Genomic DNA, 16,277 nt, shown 5'->3' with positions numbered 1-16,277 from the left:
ACTTGCATTCTTTTAACTCTTTTCAAAACGTCCCCACCGTTGCCTCCATTGTACATGGCTCTGTACACTGGCACTGGGAAAACAACATCACGCAGATCACCGTATAGCTTTTTCCGCTTCACTTCACTTAAGAATTCTGTCGAAAAATGCGCTGTAAGAAATTTCACGCTGTCAGCCACTTCTCTAAAATAACCGAAGATTCTCCCTGGTAAACTCTTGGTACCCACAACAAAATCAGGCAAAGCACGGTTCAATCTTAGTTGGCACACAGTTCTTAAGAAAGGGTCACTAACATCTCGGAAGAAGAAAAACCTGTTGACAAGCTGGCGGAGAAATAGATGTCCCAGCCCGAGACCACCGTCTTTCACACTTCGAAACAAGTTCGTCCGCTTGCACCGTTCCCAGCTCGATGACCAAACAAACACAGCTAGAATACGATGTATCTTCTGTACATTTACCCGGGAACAGTGCAACACTTGTATGACATACCAGAGTTTGCTTAAAAAGAACACATTGCACACCGTCGCTCTTGCAAAAATTGATAAATATGCCCCCTTCCATCTATCTGCTTTTTCCTGTATTTCGTTCAGTTGTCCTTTCCAGTATGCGTCACTGTCCCTGTAGCTGTTTAATGGAACTCCTAAGTATTTTGTGTGGGTTACCCGTTCTATGCTTTAAAGCGGTACAAAAGCGCTTCTAGTGAATGCGGTGTTGCCTTAGAAACGTGCCGTAGAACGTTATACTGTGGTGTATATCGGTAATTATGAGCATGTTACTTACAGAAGTCGCAGTTACACGAGTAGCGAAGTACGTTTCCGCTACATTTCTTCTGCGCTCTGCGCACATGCAGAGCCATCTTGCGGCAAACACAGAAGAACCCCTCCTCGCAATGTGCGGCGCTGCCCCGACACGTGGCGCGCCACTCGCCCCTGACGTTTCGCCGTGCACCCTCACGGGTTGTAGAATCAAGCGTCTTTCCTTTCTTTAGATCACTACCTTCGCTCACCCGCTTCTCCCCTTCGGGCCGCGCGGGTACCGGTGCGAGGATGCCCCAATACCCTTGCGTTTAATAAGTTTTCTCGCTCTCTTCCCTTCCAACATCCAGCGTGCGTCACTCGAACAGTGGTGTTTAGGCGACGCGGCTCCTCTTTCCGCTCACAGCGCGATTGCTAGGTACAGCGTCTGATGCCGGACGCCTCTGACGTGATCGCTGCGCCGTAGCTCTTCTGCTGGGAAAGCGTCCCCTGCGATGTGTGCCGAGCTGCTTCCGAGGAATCATGCTTCTGCGTGGTGCTCCCAAGCGTGATAGAGGACGATCCCATCAAGGCGTCAGCCCCATGATCGCGTCCGCCTTCATGGCGCGACGCTGCCCGGCTTTCTCCCTCCGAGACACCGAGTTCTTTGGTTCGTTCCGCTTGCTCAGGCGCACGTTTCGTTGCCGCGCCGAACGCTGCGTTGCTCGGCGCTCACCGCGTGATTCGTGAGTGCTAAGTCCGACGCGAGGCGCCTCATCAGTGATTGCTGCGCCGTAGCGCATTGTCTTACACTCCTTGGCAGGTCGACGGGTGTTGTATTGCAGGGCCTTGCGCGAATGAGGTGCAATAACGCTATCACGTTCCACTCTTGAAGGCGAAGCTTAAGCGTCCTCCAAATTTTTTTTCCAAGAGAGATTAAGTGTTATGTGAAAGCCGAGATATTTGTATAATGAAACAGGTGATAGCGGAGTCTTAAGAAGATAGCGAGGGGTGTTATCATGAGTTCGGCTAGAAATACGCATGTGTTTACGTTTAGCAGTGATAAGCTTCATAAGCCCACTAAGAACAAATGGAGCGCTTGGCCAGCCGGCCGGCCGCTGATAGTGTGAACTTGTGGCGCCACAGTGCGGGAATAACGAAATAATACGAAGCGTGCCCCGCCCTCCGCGCCCGCTACACGTCTGCTCACCACATTCAGACTTATGAAGACTGGACAGCCCCCAGTACCAACGCCAAGCGCAAGCTTAGTGCCCTGCTAGACTTCATGTCGGAGTCTGGCGCCCTCAACCTCACCTAACCCACCCCTTTCCCCTCTAGGCCTCAGGTCATCCTCATGAATAAAGGTTTATGAATGAATAAATAAATGAATGAATGAATGAATGAATGAATGAATGAATGAATGAATGAATGAATGAATGCGAGCAAAGTAGTGGTGCCATCTACCCTTAAGACTTAAAGTCGTACTAGGTCGATTCACTCTGTCATCATACGGCTTAAACATGAGCGAAGGGCTTTTTTGCTAGGCCTTGTCCCCGAAATTACTCTCCTCCGATTCCTTCCAGACTTCTGTTGCCCCGCGCAAGTTCTCATTCACAAGGCGCGAGCCGGTGCAGCGTACATACCGGACTGGCGCCGAGCCAGGATTGGCTGTCCCAACTGCCCTGCTGACTCCGTTGACCTGCAGCACTTAGTCTAGACCTGTGCTGGCACGGCGAGCCTTCGCGCCCGCTACACATCTGCTCATTACATTCAGATTTACGAAGACTGGAGAGCCCCCAATACCGACGCATAGCGCGAGCTTAGCGCCCTGTTGGGCTTCGGAGTCTGGCGTCCTCAACCTACCCTAACCCACCCCTTCCCCTCTAAGCACCAGGTCATCCTTATGAATAAAGAGTTATGAATGAATGAATGAATGAATGAATGAATGAATGAATGCTCCCGGCATGGTATCGCTAACAAATTGCATGTTAGCCAAGCGCAAAATTTGTGGAAATGTGCTGTGTTACTCGCTTAAGTTATTTTAGTTTCATTATGGTTCCTTTTTATTTTCATTTCAGATACCTCAAGGGCCCTTGGGTGAGGGCTTTACATGAGGGGTGTTATGACCTGCCATTATGACACTATGACCTGCCGAAAGATGACGTCATCGGTAAGGTCGAACTACGGTGGCTAGCTTGATGCGTTCCAGTGCGCGTTCAGCGGAACGCCGGGGGGACTCCACCGTTAATTATGCAATAGCGTTCTACTCACACGCAGGATGTTTTTAACTTTTTTTCTTTCATTCATGTGGATTCTCGCGTTACAACGGACAACAACGCCGTCACCGGCTTTTCTGCGACACTGGGCTTTTACGTTTATGCGTAAAACACGAAAACATCATCCGTGTGTGTGAAACACTATGCGTAAAAACCCTAGCCTGTCCTGCGGCGTTACATCGAACGCAAATAGCGCATTCCGCTGAAAACCAATCGGGACTCATGAGATGCGGCATCTGCGCTTATGGCTGACGTCATCGCCCGGCAGAATAAAATAAAAAATAGAAATAGTAAAGAAATAAGAAAGTGAAAATGCATCTTCCTTGCGTGTGAAGCGCTATTGCGTCATACCGTTAACGACGAACCTTAAAGCAGTTGTTCACGAAGAAAATAAACGCAGTTGATTGTGAGCGACCTCACCATGCAGTTGCAGTTGTGCTTTGTTCTTTTGAAAATAACTAACAAAATTGGTGAGAAGTACGAAAAAGTGCCAACGTTCGAACTCGAAGCCTTCGAAGGGGATGACGGGCAGTGGCCTGTTTATGTGGGGAAGGCGAGTGTTTTTCATCGCCAACGATGTGCCGGCCGTGATGAAGGAGGCTATCTTCCTCGGATGCTGTGGCTCATTGACGCACTCATCACTGCGAAATCTTGTCAAGCCCAAGACTCCACAGTACAAGTCGCTGGAAGAAATTCTAGACATTCTGGGCAAGCGCTACGCACCAAAACCGTCCGCAGTGGTCCAGCATTTCCGATTCAACACACAGGTATGTTATGACGTCGAGTCGATGAGTGATTACGTCGCAGCGTTGAAGATTTCGTCAGGATATTGCGACTCCGCGGAGAACCGGTTAATATGGTTCGGGACAGAATCCTGTGTGGTATTAACAATGCTTCAATTCAGAGCCGACTTCTCGAAGTTCCGCATTTGACATTCGAGCGAGCTGTTGAAATGGTACTCGCTATGGAATCTGCGAAGTACACCGGAGAAAGTTTGAAACGAAAGTTTCGCTATGACGTGCTTCAGACAAAGTAAACCACCACTCGACCTTTTACCTTTCACGGCAGGTACAGTACTACGTGTTCCTTTTGTAGTTGGCGTCGACTCCATAATCTCGACAATGTAATTGTTGAAAAATGGCTGCCCACGTCTAAAAGTTAACGTAACATAAGCGAAACAAAGCAAAACGATGGTTTCACTTGGCCTAACAAGGCTTAGCAGCGTCAAATCTCAGCCATATATTTTTTTTTTTTGAAGTGGGAACAAAGTGCAGGTGTTCTACCGGTTCACAACGTGCATAGCCATGGAGCCAACAGAAGCATCAGAAGTCAGAGCACTAGAGATCGCAAAGCACAGAGACATCTCCCCGTTTCACTTCCACCGAAACGGCCCCGCCGGGGTGGCGCAGTGGTTACAGCGCTTGACTACTGTTCCCAAGGATGCGGGGTCGAATCCCGGCCTCGGCGGCCGCTTTTCGTTGGAGGCGAAAAGCACAGCGCCCGTGTGCTGTGCGATGTCAGTGCACGTTAAAGAACCCCAGGCGGTCGAAATTTCCGGAGTCCTCCACTACGGCGTCTCTCATAGCCTGAGTCGCTTTGGGACGTTAAACCCCACAATCCAATCCACCGAAACGCAGGCGCAGGCGGTCGGGTTCGCTTTTTCTTCTCGCATCTGTGAGTTGAGTTGAAAGTCCTTTATTGACTAGGAAGGCTCACGGCCGTTGCTGGAAGCTTCGGTGGTGGTGGTGACAAATGTTTATTGACCCAAAAGGGGTGGATGTACCGGGGAGTAGGCAGAATCCATTGTTTGCACAGGTCGTCATTCAGCTCACATTGCTCCGATCGGGTCACTAAGGGAGCCATACTTGGCAAATATCACTTGTGTGATAGAGTCTGTTGCTATGAGGGGACGGTAGTTAGGCGATGGAGGTACCGGGGAGTAGGCAGAATCCATTGTTTGCACAGGTCGTCATTCAGCTCACATTGCTCCGATCGGGCCATTAAGGGAGCCATACTTGGCAAATATCACTTGTGTGATAGAGTCTGTTGCTATGAGGGGACGGTAGTTAGGCGATAGGGCTCGTTCTCGCAACGTCCAGTAGAAAAATCAAGGCAATCAAAGAGCAGATGAGATATGCCGCCGCGCGTTAGAGAAGTGCAGTGGGAGCACGTAGTCATTTCACCTGTATATTGACGCCAGCGGACCATAATACGTGGCGTGTATAGCACCATGGGTAAGGAGCTTGTTCAGGAAGACTTCTTGATATCGCGTGAGATGGATCTTCCGCGTAAAAGGTGGGTCCTTTGTGGCCACCTGTATGCGATGCTGACTGAGGCTGTGAAGACTGGTCCGTGTATACTGCAAAGGGAGAGAGAAGACGTGTGTGCCCATCCAAGGTTAAGGCCGAACCATATGGAAGCGTTTCTTCGGCGTCGCGTCGGCCTCTCGGTTATCGGCGTCGCCGGAGGCGCTTGAAGCTAGGCGACGTTGAAAAACTTAGGTATCTGGCGGTGCCAGATCTCAGCGTCGACGCCGGAAATGATTCGCAGGTGCGGACCAATCACAAGCCACCCATGGACAGCTGCAGCACCCCCACCGCCACAGGTGCAACTCGTTTGTTTTATTGTGGCTGTAGGAAGAAGGAAAAGAAAGTGCGTGGGCCTGCTACCGACTCTGTAGCTGAGCCATCTCAGCTGCCTCGTGCGGACAGAAGAGAAAGAAAAAGAAGAGGGAGAGAGAGACGCTCGCCGCTAGAACAGCCGTCGTCCACCACCGAAGCAGTGGCGGGTGCGCAATGATGGCCTACAACAGATAAAATTCGGTGGCAGGCTAGCCCCCGCCGCAAGCGGCGGTGACCTACCTATCCCAGCCCCAACAGGGCCAGAATCAGCCACCCTTCACCACCTTCCTCCTCCAGAAGTCACAACTCGTTTCCGCGAAAGCAAGAGCTGCTCTTTAGTCAGCTCGCATGCCTGCGCCTTTGTTCCCCTTGCCTCCCCCCACCATCCCCAGTAAGTTCCCATCGTCACTGAATAGGATTATTTTACAGAAGGGGACAATTGTTCGAACTTCCAGGATTCCCACATGCCTTGGCTTGCAGACGCCAGTTCGTACGCCGGCATGTGTTTGGTCACCCTCTCTGGCTATGGTGCCTCGATACCAGCGCCGCGCTACATCGAGGCACCCTATCTCTGGCGTACACCGAGCGACGACGCTCAAAGACGAGACGCTGACGCGACGCCGAAGAGACGCTGCCAAGTTAATGATAAAGCAAGAGGGGTTTATCCTTAACATGGCACTGGTTTATCCTGTGCAGCGAATTTCACCCGATGAGACATGTTTACGACTTCTTTAAGTATAATTTTAAAGCAAATGCAGTAATAAAAATGTGGTCTGTCGATTCATCTGAAAGGTGAAACACGATTGACCGTAAATTGTTCAGAAATAGAATACGGCTTTCTAACCCTTTCTCCCATACTTATTTGAAGCCCATTCTGGCCGAAGGTTCGCTGAAATTTCCTGTTAACTGCTGGCAACCAAGCAGATATGTTGCCGTGCATCTTTTGGAATGCCCTTCATGAAGCTGGATGGTGCAAAATCATGGGATGAAAAGAAATATCTTAATGTGCTTCTCATGCCTGTTTTCTGATGGGCCGAGGTTGCAGCTGCACGCACTTTGTTGGCTACACAACACGCGTGTCACGTGGTTCTCCAGAAGCGGCTACAGGGTTGGGCGTAGTATTGCAAGAAGAGAGATCTTGCAGCTGTATCCGGAATAATGTAGACGTGGGTAGGCAGTAATTTGATACCATTGTAGTGCTGTGACGGAGTGGCATATGGGCAGTTGTCAGTGTAGGTGCCACATACTCAAATGGAGAATCAGCGCTTGGCTGATGTAAGCAGATTCACGCTGAGTGAGATTTAGACAAGGGTCTGGAAGGAGGCACCGTGCGACATAGCTTTATCATTTCGCCTTAGTGTTGGTGGGGTATGTTCTCCTAGCCCTTTGTGGTTGTTCAGAACAAAGCAAAAAGTTGATCGGAGACTCTTCGTAAGGGAGGACATCAACAAGTTCTTTCTCCTTTATTGACTGTGACCGGCGATATATCCCGGAAATATATCCCCGAAAGAAGTGCAGGTGTTGGCACTGGCACAGGTAGGTGCATTGCTCTGCGTTTTGCTATGCGCGCATATATTTTGGAGAGATGTTGCTAGCAAAATCACGGAATGTGATTCCCCTGCCTGCGGGTCTGAGCAGCTTGCCTGTTTCTCCGACATTCGAATACAGTGAGTTCAAAACGCGACGAGCACCGGAGACGGAGGCCTGCCAATGTCATCCATCTAAATCTGCAAAAGTGTCACATCTTGTCGTTGCCACAGATTGTGCGGGCCGCATCCGACGTTACTATCACATGTTGCTAGAAGCAGCAGGAAATGCGGCGTATGGTGTGCCCTGGACGCCGCTTTCACCATGTGTCAGGACAGGTCGGTAAACTCCTGCGCAGTTCTTCATAGGCAATAGATACCTCAACTGGAAAGAAACAGAACGAGCAACGAAAGAGACATGAACGAAATACCTACAAAGAGTACATAATAATAGTGCGGTTACTTGGAAAAGTATAATTTATTGGAAGTTTCAGCTTCAGGCAAAAACAAAAATTGTTGGACACGATTAGATTAGAAGTTTATGCTCACTTTTTGTATAAGTCATGTCTCTCAATGTATCAACTTTTTTTTTTGTCGATTGTGTATGGCGTGGAATTTCAATACATGTAATTTGTACTTCACCTATAACGCGGTTTCTGAAACGTTGAATGTCATGATTTCATGTTTTTCTCTCTCTGTGCTCAAATTAACTATAGTGCCAATTTCTGTGTTTAGTTTTATATTTTGCTGATCACTGTGCGATGTTGCCAGTGGGGGGCCTGTGGCCTTCTCAAGCTATACGTTATGACACCTCTTTCCGCAGGCCTCCGGCATCATATACGCGTGATGTGAATAAAGCTACTACTATTATTATTACTACTACTACTTCCACTACTGCTTTAGTTCTCTTTTAAGTGAAGTAAGACGAAAGCTTTTCCTGCTAGTCTTCGAACTCATTTCCCGCTTTTTCACTCATTTGCTTCTATTATTTTCCTCTTCCTTTGCTCCGTTTTCTTTTTCGTACGATTTTTGAACAAATTTGACGTACTTTGCACAATTTCGACGTCCGTGGCTGGTTTGATGTCTGTGCTCTATATCGACGTCTTTGGCTATTTTGACGCCTGGTTGACTATTTTGCTCTCATTAATTAACTAATTATTTCACATCAACGACATTTTCTACAAAGAACCAATTTTTCACCCTCTACCTTTCGCAACCATTATTCTACTCATCAATTTCCCAACAATGAAGGTGTGACACCCTCCGCGGACGCACAAATCCTGTGCACACTCTTGAGCATATACTAGAGGCTTTCGCCTTAAAATAATGTATGATGTTATACATAGCAGAGTAGTCAAGCGGCCGCTTTGTGGTCGCTATGCTTTGTAGCAGTTGAACTAGTCGAGTTTAGTTCGGGCTGATAAAACACAGTTGTTGCCTAGAATCGCATGTCAGAAAAATGCGCCAGGGCTCACGATGCATCTGATGAACAGCTGATGCCATGCAACAGTGACGCCGTGGCCACAAAGTAGCATGGGTTGCCGTGTCAATAGAGAGAAAGAGAGAGAGAGTCCCTTCACACGGAGAGTTAAATAGCCTTCATTGCCGCTAATTAACTTGAAAAAAAAAAAAGAACACTTTGGCAGAAGACCAAGATTGCGAATGAGAAGTGAGCAACAATGAGCACCGACACACAGATATTGCTTTCTGGAAAGCGAGAGGGTCAGGTTACTTACCCCGGTTGCTTGCCATAAGTAGCAATTTTAAATTTCTGAAAAGCATCCTTATGGCGTAATGGTGCTGACCTGAAGCCACAATGATAAGTAAAGTATAGATAAAAAGAAGGTTAGTTGTGAACTTTGCATGTTTTCTAGTAATGCGAGAAAAAAAGCTAGCTGGTATATCCTGCATTTTGTTACTTGAATGCGGCGAGTTCAGACAGAACGATGCGGACAGCAAAGGACATCAAATGAAGGTAGCGCACATACTTGTATGTCATGTGTGAAGAGCACCTCACTATTTCGTAATAAAGTATACATTTCTTTGGAATTTCGCAATGAACTAAATACTTTCTGCAAGCTTTAAGTTCAATAAACACATTTTTTTTTCTTTTATCGGTTATTAGTAATCAGTTACTTTAGCTCTAAAAGAGGCTATGTTATAAAGTGGTAGAACTTCGAGGACCCGAACATGGCACCAAACAGGGTGGAGTGGGGTCCAGCGAAGACGCTTTGTTCGTGTCAAAGAAAACGGTCGTACTAAGAAGCATCGAGTGCGGTCATGTCTGTATACGTAAGCCCATCAAACGGCTGGAATTTATTCCCCAACACGGCGAGCGGAAAACGTAATTATCTGACACTGCCCCGCGTTCTGCAGTTCGCAAGTTATTATGACCGCACAGTACAATGCTGTCATTAATGAGTTTGGGCTTGGGCTTTCTCCTCTCGGTGCGAGAACAATTACGCATTGCGGCATTTCACAAAGGGGTTACTTAACTACGAGCAATTATGCAATGTGCCTGTACATTACAAACCCCCATTTCTTTCCTGTGCATACACTGCCCGAGTATTGAATGCATCTGCTCATGTGCTCCCCAGAAAACGCAGAAAAGCCAGCTAGAAAATCTTCGAAAAACAATTGGTGCTGATAGACTAAAGCAAGCAGTGTAAATCTCATTTTAATTAATACATATTTCTGTTATGCTAGGCTGAAAACAAAGCAGCGTAACCGGGATCGTAACCCATTAAATAATTTTATAGTTCGTTTGATGAAGCTGTAATTCGCCACCAAAATCTGTTCCGTTTTAGGTGGACTAGTTATAACCATAATTGACTACGTCTGTTCTGTAATGCGCACAAGACAGCTTTTTTTTTTCTTAGCCATTTTTGGTGTCTGATAATACTGCATTGAGATAAACTGCACATAATAAAAAAACTGCACAGCGAGTGAAAAACGTTGAATCATGTTTCAGGTAATCATAAAATGTAGTAAATAGGAAGCATTGAACAATTTCCAATAAAACTTTTTGATCAAGTCGTCTCGGTCCTTCTGATTATGATATTCTGTTGCTCATTTCGTGTTAGTAAAAAATTGAGGGCTGCAGCTGCAAGTGTAATAGGATGAAATGGTGCATTCTGAAGCGCCTCAATGTACCAAACGTTCTCAAACAAACTTTCACTGAAGTAATCATACCATGAAAACGGCAACAAAGCAGCCCAAGGCGAAACCTAACAGCACGTCCAACCAGAAGTGTTCGAAGTCCGAGACGCGGCTCAGCCCGATATACCAGGCGAATGTCACCAGAAGAACCTGCAGAGCGCACCGAAGAGCTGCGGCGCCGGATCCTGTCCATGGAACACGCACCTGCAGGTAAACCTGCGGAAACAAAACGTGGTCGAGAGGGACGAAGAAACCGCATTGTGGGATGCCTATGTGGGTTCCTTTACAAAATGATTTCTGAACTATGCACTTTTAACAACAATGTTTGTAAGTTGCCTTAGGCTATAAATATTTTTACGACTTGTGTCTACAGATAGTCAACAGGTCATGAATAGGCATAGGCAAATAGAGATTATTTTTTTTTCTATTAAGTTAAGAGTGTGCGAAGTCACCTTCGTAACAAACGGCATTTTCAAAGTAATTGACTTAATTAAATTCACTGCATCACCAAGTATAGCGGGAAATATAGTGGAATAATTGTAGAAAGGTAATAACACAAAACATACGTCTAGCAAGCACCCTGTTGTGTCATTTTCAACATTATCTTTGATCACCTGTTGCACCACTTTTGGAAAGTAGGCAAGGTCATTATAAAGTCTCTAGTTTTTGTTAACATCTTCAATCCCAGTGACATGGCTTCGTTTATCCTGCGACAAGAAATTTAACTACTTAAAAGAGCCTCTGAAATGCTCCTTGTGGTAAAATTTTAAGCAAAGAATTCACAGAGGTGGTCTTTGTGAGTACCCAAGTCAAAATTGAAAACTTTGCATGGAGCCGATAATTTACAAATATTTTTTAGAAACTACTTCTGGCAGCCGCTCGCAATTGAATCGGGCGACACATCCCCGACACATACATACACATACCCGCTCACACACATCCCCACTGACGTCAGTGGGGCTACTGGGCGCGCACACTCATTGGACGCTCCCAAGTTGCTCGGGAGGGACGGGACGGGATGGGGCATCGTTGCGACATGTTTTCTTTTTTTCTTGCGTGCCGGCGTAGGTTAGTTGAGGGGGAGGGGAAGAGAAGAAGCATCATTTTAAAACCTTTGAAAGTCGTTTTTCCAAATTTAATATTTTAATTATTTAAATTAATTGATCAATTACAGTATCTAAACATTTAATTAGTATCAGCAAACACTGAACTTCCAGTCAGAGCAGTTTGACACCTTTGAACGTCTTTCAATCGTTCCAAATATTAATTGATCAACTATTCAAAATTTTTAAATTAGACTCATCAGGCATTGGCCTCTCATTCTGAGTATTTGGCACCTGTGAACCTTCTTTTTTTTTCAACTTTGTGAATGATTTTAATTGCTTAATTAATGCAAAGCCCCAAATTTTCTTGCCATCACTAATCATTGACATTTATCTGAGCATTTTGATGCCTTTGTTTACACAAAAAGACATTAATTTAGAAAGTTTAAAAAAAATTAATGATATTCGATCACGTAAATTGCAGTCTTTCGATATACAGCCTTAAAAAATATTGTTCTCGCGGTAGATGCATCTCAGTTTATTCGGTCATATTTATTCATGTACACAGGTCGATGAAATTAATGGATACAAATCCCTCATAAGACATATGCGGAGTGGTGTGCCATATGACAGCATTCTGGGTCCAGTCCCATCTTTATTTTATATAAATAATTTTGTATTAATTGATGATTTGTCTGAATTTGTTGTCTAAGATGATGATTTTACCGTGTTCTTCTACTGTGAAAGATTTGAGCGCAATCTCACCACACGCAAGCTCTGTCGGTTTCAGACTATAAAGGTGAGCTAAGAATAATAACTTCGTGTTAAACGAATCCAAAACAAAATGTATTCTTTCTCGTGCACCAGGCAAGCCAGTGAAGGATGCTGACAGCGTCTCCATTGGTCTTTAAGTAATAGAGAAAAATCTGTGAAATCATTTGGAATTTTTTACTCTGAACATATGCACGTATGCTTTGTAACGACCATGTCGATAATCTCTGCTCAAAAGTACAAAAAGTAGTAGGCATGCTTAAAGGAAACCGCCACTTTTTCCCTACTAGTTTTAAAAAGCTGCCATATAATATTTATTCTGTACCATGCTTACTTATTGCGCACTATAGTATGTTGAAATAGTCCACAAAACATATGTCTACAGACGAAAGCAGTTCGAGCGATAGAAAATGTTTCATTTATTGAACACAGAAAAAATCTTTTCAAGAAATACTAAATATTGAAAGCTAATGATAACACACACACACACACACACACACACACACACACACACGCACACACACACACACAACACACACACACGCACACGCACACGCACACGCACACACACACACACACGCACACACGCACACACACACACACACACACACACACACACACACACACACACACACACACACACACACACACACACACACACACACACACACACACACACACACACACACACACACACACACACACACACACACACACACACACACACACACACACACACACACACACACACACAGAGATATAAAGATCGTTTTGATTGATATATATATATATATATAGAGGTGAGTCTGTGAGTCTTGAGAAAGGCAGGGCTCCTGCCGAAACGTCGACTACAAATAAACTTGGAAACAGTATGAAGCAACTTTTCACTTGTATGTAACCTCTAGCAACCAAGTACGTCTATTTACTTATGCTATATATATTGCCGCAAAACCTTCAAAACAGTATTTGTTGTTTTTTAACAGCTGCCGGCATACAGGCTTATCACTCTGATTCTGGCTCGCGTATCAGTTCCGTAATCTTTGTTTGTTAATGCTCGATGTTGCGAGTCACACCTTTATCAGTTTTGTTGTAGCGCAAGATGCACCGAGATCTGTCTCGAAGGTTCCGGCCACTCGGGTGTCTTTCCACAATGTTCCAGCCCGTGCTGGTATAGCTGTTTGCGACGTTATCTAGATTGTTCTGTGCAGCCTTTAAATTGAGCGTTGCCGAGTGTGACGAGCATTCTTTGTCCGACGACCGACGAGCGCGTTTGTTGCTATCTCCGCGGCCGAGTTGCTTAGTTCTTTTGCGGGCGCAAGTCAGCCCAAATAAAGAGTTTCTTTAGTGCAATCATCGACCCTTCATTTGTGTCGTCGACCTCGTCACCACTACGTGACAATATACACACCCCCGCCGGGGTGGCGCAGTGGTTACGGCGCTCGACTACTGTTCCCAAGGACGCGGGATCGAATCCCGGCCTCGGCGGCAGCTTTTCGATGGAGGCGAAAAGCAAGGCGCCCGTGTGCTGTGCGATGTCAGTGCACGTTAAAGAACCCCAGGTGGTCGAAATTTCCGGAGTCCTCCACTACGGCATCTCTCACAGCCTGAGTTGCTTTGGGACGTTAAGCCCCACAAACCAAACCAAACCATATATACACACATACATAAGCTCCACCTAATAAGAAGTTACACTAGGGCGTAAGGGGAAATTAGACTCTTTTCTACCAATAGCTAATTTTCGCCAACAAGATTAAATTTACTCTCATCGCCTGCAATGAAAAATTCCTTTCACATGCACAAATCACGACTGCCATCGTATTGCTGACACGCTTCCCAACACATTAAACGAGTTCGCAACTAAACGCATTGACGTGATGTCGCTGAGCAAGAGTGACGTTCTGGAGTTATTTTATAGAGCCTTAGGTAAATATACAGCCTGCTCTGTTTTAAACTTTTTTCACTGCCCATTTTGTTTAATGTTACTGCATTGTAATTTAGCGTGCAAAGTTTAAACCCATGGAGTCCTGTCAGTATTGCCGGGGTGTTTGAAGCCCTGTCAAGCTGCTACTGTGCAGCTTTTTCTCCACACCGTACCCTCATTCTCGCCGTGCATTTGTTTTATGGTGAAGAATAAAATTTATTTATTTATTTATTTATTTATTTATTTATTTATTTATTTATTTATTTATTTATTTATTTATTTATTTATTTATTTATTTATTTATTTATTTATTTATTTATTTATTTATTTATTTATTTATTTATTGACGATAATCCTCCGCGTGATTACGGTAGCGGAAGCCAATCGGGAAGTGTTCAGGAGGAGCAGTGGCATAACCTTTGGAGTGCGTGATTGCGAGCAGTGCTTCTCGGAGGTCTGGTCGGGGCGGAGACCGACGTTCTTAGGCATGCCAACATGAGCGAGTTAACCCTTTGTAGATGACGGATTAGATGAGGGCAGTCTATGTGGGCTAAGTTAGCTGAAACGTATGGCTGGTGCAGCGTTGACGTGTTAGCACTTGGTTTTAGCACACCCTGTATGTGCGAGAGGTGCGCGATTCTTTGGGCAACGGAGCTCTATCAGCAAGATCTTTCTGATTTTTAGCGTCCATCTAACCGGCTTCCGAAATAAATTTCTCAGCTTATGTTTACAAATGTTCCAGGACGTCAGATTCTGCGTCTAGAATTAGACGCGTGCCATACCCGCCAGATGGAAAACCACGGTGATATGCATGAGCGTACCTCCCACCGGAGTTGCTTTCTGACATGCTCATACATGGCGACTCAATCCTCGACGTCTAAACGCCATCCATGGCCCAAAAGATGTCCAGTTCTCGATGGCTGCGCCATGATGACCGTTTGTTGTGGTGTTGCTGCTGTACACAAAGATTTGTAGGATGGCACAGTGACAGATGTATGCTGTGGTCCTAGAGTTGTATGCCCAGTCGTCGTATCGCGACTGTGAACCGTAGCAGTGTAATTTTTAGAGAACATGCATGGCTATATGGTGAGAAAAAAAACTGCAAAATGCGTAGAGACTGAGTATTGACCTATTTTTGCGAGACGCGTTGTCTCGGATACTGGTCCGGCGACTAATGTGAGAATATAATACACTGTTCCCCATGACGAGATTTGTGCCGGTCCAATAGGCTTATATTATTGCGAAAGCATTAAAAGGCTATGTTGTGTGGCCAAAATCTGAGGCCAAAATGTGTGCGCGAAAGCAAGTCAGCCGATTCGCCTTTCCTTCCTATAAACAATTTAGAGATTAAGTATAAGTGTCTACCATACCACATTTTCAGCTCCGGCTCTTTTTCATTACGGCGTAGTCATGTGTCCACAGGTAAAATGTAAACCTGCGTTACTTACTAAATTAAACACAGCAAATGTCCGCATTGACACACTAAGTAAGATCATGGAGATTGCAGTGTATCCGATATATATCCGCTACTGTGTTACAGTTGTCTCTCCCAAGCAGTGTATAATAACCTACGCTATTGCATTTATCTGTACTATTGTTTGCTAATGTATGCCACTGTATTACGCTATGAATAATGCTGTTGTAGTTTATTTTTTCTTCATTATTTATCTATTTACTATCATTATTATTATTTTACTTCTGTTCATTGCACAGCTTTCGCAATTTTGTTGTTTGCTCCTTGTCAAGCCAACAACTTTGTCGGCTTTTTGATCGCGCTCCCAGCACCCCCTTGTTTGATGCAAATCAAATGATTGCTTGATTGAATTACTGTAGTGCGACAGATACTGCGCCTTTCCTTTCCTGTAAGCCAATTTATTAATTCCGGTTTCCCCGGAAGAAGTGTGATAGATACAACGTCGTTCCTTTCTTGTAAACCAATTAAACTAAAATGCATCAGTGGACTATGTTGTGTCCATGAAACCTGTCCGAAAAATCTATCAGTAAAGCCGTTTTTATCAGCCTATTCCAGCTACAATAGCGCAGCCAGACACCATTTGAAGTATTAGAACATTGCTACACTGGTGTAGCTGGTGTAGGTTGTAAAAATGGCCGTAATATGAGCCGCCGGTTGGACGTCATCACCTGGTGACTTCAGCACTCATGTACTGGAGTTGTGAGTCGCAGTATAAAGAAGTTGAAATTAATACTTAGTAATGCGTCATAACT

General features: G+C 45.3%; 1 protein-coding gene across 1 annotated transcript in view; it reads right to left on the bottom strand.

Annotated features, from left to right (window-relative positions):
- Positions 1–7,078: 7,078 nt before the first annotated feature.
- The window catches only part of LOC146185941 (putative phosphatidate phosphatase), a 29,634-nt gene continuing 20,435 nt past the window's right edge, over positions 7,079–16,277 (bottom strand). Inside the window, exons 5-6 of the mRNA XM_084606862.1 lie at positions 10,350–10,532; positions 7,079–7,542 (exon numbers count right to left, since the gene is read on the bottom strand). Of these exons, the coding sequence (XP_084462988.1) occupies positions 7,420–7,542; positions 10,350–10,532 (306 nt within the window). The 3' untranslated portion in view covers positions 7,079–7,419. The remainder of the gene's footprint in view (positions 7,543–10,349; positions 10,533–16,277) is intronic.

The sequence above is a fragment of the Amblyomma maculatum genome, chromosome 6, assembly GCF_055883805.1.
Source record: "Amblyomma maculatum isolate TAMU_Amacu chromosome 6, ASM5588380v1, whole genome shotgun sequence".
Taxonomy (NCBI): domain Eukaryota; kingdom Metazoa; phylum Arthropoda; class Arachnida; order Ixodida; family Ixodidae; genus Amblyomma; species Amblyomma maculatum.
This window is presented reverse-complemented; position numbering and strand designations above follow the sequence as displayed.